Source organism: Macadamia integrifolia, chromosome 9, assembly GCF_013358625.1.
Source record: "Macadamia integrifolia cultivar HAES 741 chromosome 9, SCU_Mint_v3, whole genome shotgun sequence".
NCBI lineage: Eukaryota > Viridiplantae > Streptophyta > Magnoliopsida > Proteales > Proteaceae > Macadamia > Macadamia integrifolia.
This window is the reverse complement of record NC_056565.1, coordinates 35,269,307-35,280,876: the sequence shown is the minus strand read 5'-3', so window position 1 is coordinate 35,280,876 and position 11,570 is coordinate 35,269,307. Positions and strand designations below refer to the sequence as shown.

Here is an 11,570-nt window from a genome sequence, read left to right as displayed (position 1 = left end):
CCCACCTACCCACCTTACTATAACCCATCTGCCGCTCTGACTTGGTACCCTGATACTGGTGCAACCCATCACGTCACTCCTGATTTTCACTCTCTCACGTCCTATGATGGGTACAATGGTAACGACTAACTTCATGTGGGTAATGGTAAGGGACTCTTTATCAGTAATATTGGTTCGTCATCTCTCCCTTCTCTCTCCCCCTCTCGTTCTTTTAATTTATGTGATGTCTTGCATGTTCCCTCTATCACAAAACCTCTCCTTTTTGTTCAGTGATTTGCTCGCTAAAATAAAGTCTTTTTTTAATTTCACCCTCCCCACTTCTTTGTCAATGATCAGGTAACCAAGAGGATTCTGCTTTTCAGACCGAGTAAGGGGAGTCTCTATACCCTTTCTTCTCCATATTCTTCTCTAGTCGCCAATATTGCTGAGTGCACTTCCATCAATGGTTGGCATCAACGGCCTGGTCACCCTCACTCTGGTCTTCTCAAGTTCATGGTTGGTGCAAATGCCTTGTTGTGTCTCTCCACCAAGCTCAGTTCTGTGTGCCCTAGTTTCCAATTAGGCAAAGCCCGTAGATTGTCATTAGGGTAAACTTTCTCTCAAAGTTTGTTTCCTTTAGACTTCGTTCACAGTGATGTATGGGGTCCTTCCTCTTTGTCTATTGATGGCCACAGATACTTTGTTATTTTTATCGATGATAATAATCGATACATTTGGTTTTATCCCCTAAAATTAAAATTTGCTGACTCCTTATAGCATTTGGATGGAAAGGAATGCTGGAAGACATGACGGAATCTCAAAGTCTATGGAGCGCTGCTTTGCCATGATCAGAAGTGAAATCGATTCATAGTCCTTAGTTAACTCAGGGAAGTTGATCTCCATTTCGGATCACTGAGTGCTTGAAGGCTGGAATTTTCAGGCGTTCAGGGTAGGCCTAATGAAATTTTTGAAATTTTTTGGTGTCGGCCCCCGAGTAGATTGAGGAAAGTAAACACAGATTGTTGTTCTATTGGGAAGCCAAGTGTCTCTGGAGCTGGAGGTGTATTTTGTAATGATAAAGGGGAGGTGATGGCAAATTTTAGGATTTCCCTTAGAATTCATTCAAACTTTGTGGCAAAATTTATGGCTGTGATTTCAAGGATTGAACATGCTGAAAAATTGGGGGTGCAAAGGCTGTGGATTGAATGTGATTTAGTCGTAGTGGTTACTTTGGTTCAAAAAAGAAAAGTCCCATGGATCATTCATCAAAGGTGGATAGCTTGTATGAATATTAAACGATATAGGAGTTCTCTCCCCATTAGGAAACTCCATATTCGATTTACATGATGAGAGTCCCTATTTTGGGAAACTGTATATACGGGCTGCATATTAGGAATTCATATGCATTGTATTAGTCAAGCATATCACATGCAGAGAGTATAAATATATTACAAGAGGTTGTCCTAGTCAATCTAAACAGATTTGGAATACAAAAGATTATGAGAAGGTAGGATTCTACATGTGATATGCTTGACTAATACAAGGGATTTGAATTCCTAATATGCAGCCTATATATATAGTTTCCCAAAATAGGAACTCTCATCATGTAAACCAAATATAGAGTTTCCTAATGGGGAGAGAACTCCTATAGTGGTTAATAATGAGGTTCCTACATCCGGTTGAGTGGGAAATTAGTCACTGCTAGCGAGAGGCTAACTCTATTGCTGACTTTCTTTCCAAGTCTGCTGCACATTTTGATATCTCTGACCCTGTGACGGCTTTGCCGGCTTTGGTCAAGAAGGATCTAAATATGGACGCTTCGGGTCATCCCAGATATAGGATGACTTAGTGTCTTTTTCCTTTGTGATCTATTTTTTGCATCTCATGTGTGGTTGATGTGGTTGGATCTTCTTTTTCTGCTGATGGAAATGCCGACGGTGGATTACGAGGTCGGCCTCAGTCATCCTATTGGCTGTTTGGGTGTCTCTTTTTGGCTCCATTCGGTTTTTAAATTATTCCATTTTTTTTCTTCTATATTTTTATACAAACGATTCTTAGTGAAAATAAATTTAAAACATGTACCGTTTATTTTAATTTTTTTTTCTGTTCCATTTTTTATAACTATGTTAAGCAACAGATAAAATCATATGACCAAGCTAGAGGTCAATCCATGGGAAATAAATGCTGAAAATAAAATCTGATACGCTTAATAATAGAATAAATTAGATTTACATATTATTTGGCTGGTTATGTATTGAATCAATTATTAAAAACTTACCAAATTTGGAAAAAGATCAGCTTTGGATTTCAAAATGTCCAATCATTCCAGCCCCTATGAATCAAATAAAATATCGATTTTTTTTTGGGGGGTAAAAATCAAAACTCTATTTAATTATCACATACCAATTGTGTATTTATTTATTGGTTCGTTCACTAAAAAATGTATTTTTTTTATTGGTGTTATTTGTCCCCTACTGCATTATAAAGTATAGTGGAGACATTGGATCCAATGATCATTAGAGTGAAAATAAAGTGAACATGTTATCACTGAATGATTCCTTATTTTCTCAACTAGTTGGTCTCTTAGATCCTCTCCATTCCGGTTATTTTCTTTGGATTTCTTCTCTTGGAATTTTTGAAAACTTTGAAAGAGTTGTAGAAATATAACCAAACACTAAATTTAGTAAATAGTCTGTTTAATTTTAGGAATAAAAATAGGAAAATTGTTTCCAAAATCTAATGGAAACGAACAGGTATTACTCCATTTAGCACTTTAGCTAGTAAGTAATTCAATACTTATGTTGTCCTCTCTCTCTCTATATATACTCTACCAGTTCTCTAAAGTAATAATATCCTCTCTAGTCTCTACTGCTCATCATCTCTTAGTCTCTCAAGATGATTGGTTCTTCTCATTCCTTTGGTATACTTGTTCTAATGACTCCTTTCTATATTGGGTTGTTGTCTTCCATAGTGATTTTAAGTGTTCCGGCCTCAGCTTCAAATACAAGTTGCAATTTTCCAGCAATCTTCAACTTTGGGGACTCAAATACTGATACAGGAGCTGATTCTGCTGCCTTCTCTCTTGTCACCCCACCCTATGGGGAGACCTTTTTTCACATGCCTGCTGGAAGACCTTCAGATGGAAGGCTCACCATTGATTTCATGGGTAGAAATTAAACTTTGTTTCATGATTTCCTAGATTTTTTGTTGAGGTGGGGGGAAGGAACTCCACCCTCACTACTTACACCTAGACATAGCTGGGTGTGAACTCAAGCTGTTTCTCTGTGAAAACTCCGTAATATATCAATTCCAAGGCTGATCTGAATCGATCTAGACCTGAATGAATTGGGACTGATCAAGATCCCAATTCAGGTTTTTAAAGCCTGCCACACAAACCCTATATCGGTGATACAAAACCACCGCACTAGAGGTGGAGTGGGGCGAGTCTCTATCCAACCCACCCCATTGCCATTCCTAATATTTGTAGAGAAAACCACAGAATATGTTGCTTTCAAGCCGTTTATGTTGGGAGACTGAAATAGGCCAATGCTATGGGCTATGAAGTAAAGTAGTGTTTGGATAGATCAAATAGTATTAGTTATAGGTAATTGGATTAGGCTTTAAGGAGTACCCCAACTGTACACCCCCCTTCCCCCCTTCCTTTTTCCCTTTTCTTTTGAGCTAAAAATTTGCAAACAACAAGATGGCTACATGAATCCTTTTTTTTCATCGAATCTCTTATTGTTAATGCAAAGGCAACAGAACATTTATTGACCTGATCATTGTTTTTAAAATAATGAATATTTTGATCAGCTGAAAGTTTCGGATTACCTAACCTCAGCGCATATCTCAATTCATTGGGAACTAACTTCAGCCACGGTGCTAATTTCGCGGTATCGGGGGCAACAATCAGGCCGTCGGATAAAAGCCGAACTGGGAGAGGACCCAGCCCCTTCTACTTGGATGTGCAAGTCTCCCAGTTCCAACAATTCAAATCCAGATCACAGTTAATCAGGAACCGAGGTAATAATTTAATTAGTTAAAATCCCTCTATAGCTATAAATCATTTAGCAATACCAATTCATAAAATCCTATTCATCATCTGTTGATAGGTGGAATCTACACAAATTTGTTACCCAAGGAGGAGTTTTTTGGTCAAGCTTTGTACACATTTGATATTGGTCAAAATGATATCGGTTTGGGTTTATTCAGCAACCTATCTTTAGCGGAAATCAAAGCTGACATTCCTGATGTAATTAGCAAGCTCTCCAAGAATATTCAGGTAATTAATAATATTTGAACCGTCTTAATAACCAGGTAAATTCATTATTTCCTAGGCAGTAGTGTGGTTGGTGTGTATCTCTTGTTGAGGTTCTTAAGTTTTCATTAATCACATTATGGATTTGTATATTGTGTTGCAATTGGGCCAACCTGTCGATGAGCAAATGGCTTGTAAACTATATTAGGTTAAACCGAAACCGAATTGTCTAACAAACGGGATTAGATAATGAAATCAAGATCGTTAATTTAAATTTTTTAGTGAAATGGATGTAAACTTAACATTGAATGACTTAACTTACTATGTCACCATTTATTGGTTTTAATTAGTTTGTCACCGGTTTAAAGGGTTCAGTTAGTTTAAACCATTCAACTAAACGATCTCAATTTTGAAACCAACATTAGACCACTTCTTAAACGATTTCATGATTTCTGTGTCAATGGCTTGGTTCGGTTTCAATAAATGATTTACAGTTTGATTTTCATACCCTTATGGATGGATTTGGTTCTAATTTGCAGGCAGTGTATGGTTTAGGAGGGAGATCATTCTGGATCCATAACACCGGTCCTATTGGCTGTTTTGCATATATCCTTATAAACTTTCCAGTGAGTAACGCATCTGACATAGATAAAGCTGGTTGTGCAACTCCTTATAATGAGGTATCACAATACTTCAATCAGAAGTTAAAGGAAGCTATTGTGGAAATGAGAAAGCAACTTCCCTTGGCTGCCATCACATATGTGGACATTTACTCTGTCAAGTACCTTCTCATGAGCCAACCTCAGGACTTTGGTAAGTCATCATCATCTAAAATTTTAGAAAGAGAGAGAGAGAGAGAGAGAGAGAGATGATTGACACATTTGTGTTTCTTCTTGCAGGATTTCAGCAACCACTAGTAGCTTGTTGTGGCTTTGGAGGAAAATATAACTTCAGCAATACTGCACGATGTGGGCAGACAGTAGTTGTGGATGGGAAACCAACATTCATAGGATCTTGCGCAAACCCTTCTGTTAGAGTTAACTGGGATGGAAGCCATTTAACCGAGGCAGCTAATAAATTTATTGTCGATAAAATTGTGACTGGAAAATTTTCAGACCCACCAATCTCTTTACAAAATGCATGCAAGAGGGATGAATCTTCTACATAATCAGATTACCCTAGATAGCTAGAGTTTGATCTATCTATTGTTTGTAATCTGTATTGATAATATGTCATGAAATAATAAAGTCTTATATTTACCCTTTAAGTAATTCAAGGAAACAAAAACTCTTAAGCTATTTATGAAGGGACGAAGCTGACTTTGAGGAAAAAAGATGTTCTTAGTCGTCCATTTGAAACATCGCTGACATATAGCCATTTTTCAGCCGTGGAATTTCAACTTTCATTCCATTTCTAGATCCCTATTATCAAGGGAGCTTAGGATGCTTCTTCTAGTTTAGTTTCAAGCTCTAGACCAATACTTTTTGTGATTTACCTCCATAAAACAATGCGTTAACCTACAAGTAATCGATTCAAGAAAGGGACTGAATAACCTCCATTGTTGAAGAAAGTCGCAAGGAATAGATTTCCTAAGGACAACCTCCGCCACTGTCGGTGAATCACATTCCACCCACAGCCTCTCCTCTCCCATCTCCTTTAAATACTTCAGACCAATAAAAGGGGAGGAGAATTCCACTTTATAGTTAGTCATATTTCCAAGCGGGATAGCATAACTAAATAAAACCAATCCAGAACAATTACAAACCACTCCACCAACCTCTAACAAACTTGGATTTTTCAAGAAACAACCATCTATATTCAACTTGACTAGTCCAACAATAGGTCTAGTCCACTTCAGCTCTTCAATTGCGAGAGAAGCAGAGGTAAATTTTACCTTAAAATCTAGGCTTCTAGATCGAAGAAAATTGGCAATTGACCATGAGAGAAGCGCCCTCACATGAGATGACCCCCCAATATTACTTAAAGCCGCCTTCAAAATTAGACCAGATTATTTTGTTCATAGCAAATATGATAGGGAATAAGTAAAAATTCATCCATCCACGCCTCTTTTGAACGGATTGAGCTTGCCTTGGAGAACCACCATTGAGCTAGCTCAGCGAGAGAACTTGGTCGAGGCCATCTAACATTAAAAATATTGGAGAAATTGCACTAGACCTTACAAGCAATTGGACACTCCAAAGTCCATTCTTGCCACAGCACCGGTTCCACCATTTAAAAAGAATAATCAATGAGAGGTGAGCTTCATAAGCCCAGTGAGGCCTGTACATGCAAGCACACATAAACAAATGATGCAATGCATGCCAAAATAAATTATATGATACTCATGATCCGATTTTAACAAACAATACCTAGCAAACAATTACTAAGTCCAACATAAGGTACCAGTGCTACTGTAACATAGATCGTATCCCAGGTCCGAAAAACCCATCGGTCACCCTGTAAACCCCTAATGGGTAACCCCACCATACAACCTCAGTCCCAAAAATCCATCGATCACCTGAGCCGTAAAATAGTCAAGGTCCCAAAAATCCCCTCGTTCACCCATGTTCTGGGGTAGCCACAGTCTCGAAAAACCCATCGGTCACCCGTGTTGCATCACAAACATACCATCTCATGGGATTAGCCATTATCTAACCCCCTACTGGCAAGGGGTTTAGCACCATGGTCTATGAATCTTAACCAGATGCAATCTACATGAATGTGTATACTATCATCATTCATCACACACCATACATACACACATCCTCTGATCTCTAGGCCCAGGGTACCGGAAAGAACCTTAGCCACACCGTGCCCCAGACCATCAATACCATAGTTACAGTTGTAGTTCATCCACAGAATCACAATAACTTACCTCACTTACCTCTACAGTCCAAAACCATTCCTCAACCACATCCTTCCATATTCACAAGTTAGCAATAATAATAGCACAAGATAAATAAGTCCATCATATTAAACAACATGTATAGCAACAATATGGCATGTCATTCATGCACACAATTCATGCAAAAATAGAAATAATGCATAAACACTCCGTAAATAAAGTCAAATATCCACTCACCTCAAAACCCAAATCACATGTGCGATAGGATTCTTGCAAACAACTTTCTATTCTCACCCGATTGTTTTACGTTCATAAACCAATGTGTATTATTTTTGTTAAGCATTTACACACCCAATATGATTATGTATAGGTTCACTGCTGAACCTAAAAATGACTCTCAAGAGCACATATTCAATCCAAATTTAAAGTCTCTGAAAATCCCTCGAAGTACCCCTTCCCATAGGGCTAATTTGGGTAAACAAGGTAGGGAACTTAATCCACAAGAGCAGGGTACTGTCCAAAAAAATTGGGGCTGATTTGGGCTTGAAACACCCTAACCAGTGGGAGACAACAGGCTGGCCGCTTGCCCAACAGGCGGGTTGATTTCTGCAAAATTTTCTTCACTCCCAAAGGCTGTTCTGTGGATTTCCTTGGGTTGGGCCAGGAAAATTCTGCAGAATTAAATTTATGTAGTCCAATGCTTACCCAACTAGAAAAACTCAAATTTCAGGTTACTCACTTCCACCTTGGGATAAAACCCCTTGCGTGCAAGGTCTGAACCCAAATTCTGGGAGTTTATAGAGACCCTCAAAGGTCTGTACACTTTTCTAATTACAATTTCAGCAAGCATATTTTATTTATATGGGTGCTACAGTTGGGTTTTCATCTCTGGGATGATGAATCCCATGCATGCAGCCTAAAACCCAGCTGTGCATAGCTACAGAGACCAGATACAACCTGTATATTACCTAATTTTTATAGGTACAGCATGCATGACTAAATTTATTCAGTCTCTGTATTTAAATTCCACTCAAATTGCATGCATGCAGTCTATGGTTGCGCACTTTGGGTGGCTGCATGCTTGGGAACCAAGGTGAATGTTGTTCCTAGATAGTAGAAATATTGTACGACAATTAAGGTGGAAGAATTTTACCTTCTAATATGTGTACAACAACAATTATATAACAGCAGGAAGTAGGAGAGGGACAGCTGCTCCCTTCTCTCCTTCTAGTTCTTCTTCTTCTGCTTATTCCTTCTTCTTCCTTTTTCTTTCTTTTTCTTCTTCTTCTTCCCTTTCTTGTTGTTCTACTGAATATGTGGCAGCAAATAAGGTGAAACAATGATGGTGGCTTGCTATATAATTCAGCCAAAGGGTCCTTAGGGCCCGTTTGGGTGAACACCCTAAAATTACTTTCCAAAATTTATTTTAAAAACATAAAACTAAAACTAATTAAAATCAATATCTCATTAATGGACCCCACAAATACTGATCTATCAGGTTGGATTTGGTCAGCATCATGACCTCTACATGTTAGATAAGTGCAAGGATTGGGGATGTAGGGATGTGAGCCCCACAAGAAAAACCAAATTTTTCTATATTCTTCCAGCCGAACCAACTGGCCTGCTGGCAGTAGGGTATCCCACCGGTTTATCCATTTTAATCTCATTTTCTGTCCTAACTTTTGGGTTCTTAAGTCCAGCTAATGTAGGACTAGGGTTCTTAAGTCCACCTAATGTAGGACTAGTCCCACTCATAATTGGCTATTTTATGCTCTTTCCTTGGCTAATAAATTAGCCAAATTCCCTCTCTCCTACTACTGTACCTATGGATCCATAGCAGAGCATCCTGCTCTCTTATGCCAACTAGGCTATAAGACTAAGTTCAGCTGCTTCCAGTTTACGGTGTTACATGCCTTTCTAGAGCTCAAAAGATGTTCCCGAAGCTTAAGGAGCATTTTAGCTCAAAATGGGTTAAGGGTTTCGGATGAAGAATCGACATAGGTCCCGATTGGCTCAGTGAGAACATGATCATCCGAGCTTAAATAAAAGGTGGGAAGACCCTTTACAATTATAATGCCCGGGCCCCATTAACCTTACACAATATTGTCCTCTTTGGTCTATGAGCCTCTAGCCTTTAAAACACATTGTGCCATGTTAAGGAGACTAGAGGTTATCGATTAGCCCAGTAATCTCTCCCTAGGTGATGTGGGACTAAAATTTGCACACCCTCACCGTTCTCCCAAGCCCCTTGGTGCTTACCGTACTCTTGGTGGGGACACCTCACCGATCTCTTAGGAGGGTCCGGCACTTGCCGTATTCTTTGGTATCACAATCTTCAGCCCCCTTCGGCACAACGTCTCCATTGTGGCTCCACATATTGTCAAGGTCTACTCTAATACCATTTATAACGCCTCGACCCCATTAACCTTGCACAATATTGCCCTCCATGGCCCATGGGCCTCAAGCCTTTAAAATGCGTAGATTTTCCATTGTAAAGGTAAAGCAAGTTGTTACCTTCATATTCTTACATGTTTTTACATACTCGAAGGCCTTTTAGTCTAGTAAATATCATATGTAACCTTCTGATCTCAGGTTGCCTTGGTGACTGCCCTTTTTTTTTTTTTTTTTTTTTTTTTTTTCATGCAATCATTCAGGGAATTGGATTTGGTTTGCATGAAAATAAAATAAGGGGAGGTATTGGAGATACCTCTGGATCTTAGATCCAACCAATTCTAAAGTGAAATCTGAGTAATAGCAACCCTGAAATACTCAAAATGTACAATTTAACAGCATCCAGAAACCAAATTGATACCGTAGTCACTATTATTTTTGTAAAATCAAAACGCTGCCAATCCCATATCAGAAACAGAACTCACCAGGATCACATTATTGAAAGAATTTCTCAACATCTGCAAAAGAAAAACAGCAACGTAAACATCAAGACCTACGAAGAAAAAAAATATGAAGGAAAACAGTTGTTTTCTTCCCTTTTCCCTCGAACTAAGAATAAGAGAAGCAACGAAGCAAAATCCAACCAGTGGTGTGAGCCTTGATCATCCCAATGTGCCTTCATCTGAAATCATTAAAGACTTCTTCAACCGATCAAGGATTATGAGGCCCTGAGGTCCTTCTATACCTGAGACAAGTTAGAGGGTTAATCCAACATTAGATATGATAAACCCATAAATGAACGAAGAAAATCAAACATTTTAAAAAAGTATGGAAAAAAAAAAACATTTGAGATTACAGATTTAAGTAGATTCCCTGATACCCTAAATCAGAAAACATATTAAAATCTGCAGGTTTACATCCATAAAGATCCGGAAAAAAAAATTGTAGAAGATAAGAAGTGCATTATAGGGTCAAGGAGCGAAGACGAATATCTTAAATCGAATCATTAGATAGGAAAAGAAAAAGCTAAAGAACCCTTTAAGAAACCTTACGAGAGCTTACCTGGAGCCAAAGGAATAGCAGAGAAAGTGAGCTCTTGGAGCTCTATTAAAGCAGATTGTGGGCTTTGGGCAACTCTCTGATTTTGTTTCCTAATCAAGGGGAGAGAATAGGGAAGATTTTATTTACTAATAAATCAGATACATATAAAAATTTATTAAATACATGAGGGAGAGAGATTCTATTTCCTAATGAAGGAGAGGGAGGAGGGAAGAGTTTCTTTACTAATAAATAGGATAAGAGAAAGATTGGGAGTGCATGTGTGTGTGAGATAGAGAGAGAGGGGAAATAAATAAGGGAAGAATTTCTTTACTAATAAATAGGATAAGAGAAAGATTGGGAACGTGTAAGAGACAGAGAGGAGGGGAGTTAAATAAGGGGGAGAGAGAGAGAGAGATAAATAACGGATTTTGGGTATTTGGGTAGAGATAGGAACGTGTGTGTGAGAGAGAGAGAGGAAAGATAAATAAGCGAAGTGAAATATTAGAGATTTTCTTTTATAAATATAAAATATAAAGATTACTACCATGGAAGGATAGATATTTTAAAGGAGGAAGGAGAGATTTTAGGAGCTTTTTTTTTTTTTTTTTGAACATCTTTCTCCCCCACTATTAGGAAAAGGATTAACCAGGCATCTTGTGAGTAATTATGTGCCAATTTTTTCTTTATCCTTTTTAATACTTAATAATTACTCCCCTCTTTGTGCTCCATGTTTTATTATTATTATTATTATTTTTTTTTTAATAATGGCATAATTACTGAGGAATATCATGCAATAAAAACTATTAAAATCGATGAAAGAGGATTGAGAAAAATCGCTTTTTTTTAATACTTAATAATTACTTTCTCCTTCTTGCTCCACTTTTTTATTATTATTATTATTTTCTCTTCCATTTCTAAGGGTTTTTAGGCCCGTTGGAAATTTTTTCTGGTAGAGGCCGATGGTCTTTTTTGTCTTTTTTGTCTTTTTTGTTTTTTTTTTTTAAAGTATACCAAAGATAGGGATTAGGTACTTTTTAATAGTAGTATGGTATATAT

The 11,570-nt window shown here is 37.9% G+C and overlaps 1 protein-coding gene across 1 annotated transcript; it reads left to right on the top strand.

The window, feature by feature from the left end:
• Window positions 1-2,848: 2,848 nt before the first annotated feature.
• LOC122088004 (esterase-like) lies at window positions 2,849-5,508 on the top strand. The gene is made up of 5 exons (XM_042657143.1): window positions 2,849-3,145; window positions 3,793-4,002; window positions 4,092-4,261; window positions 4,777-5,050; window positions 5,137-5,508. The coding sequence occupies exons 1-5, from the start codon at window positions 2,875-2,877 to the stop codon at window positions 5,403-5,405; spliced, it is 1,194 nt and encodes a 397-aa protein (XP_042513077.1). The 5' UTR covers window positions 2,849-2,874; the 3' UTR covers window positions 5,406-5,508.
• The last annotated feature ends 6,062 nt before the right edge of the window (window positions 5,509-11,570 follow it).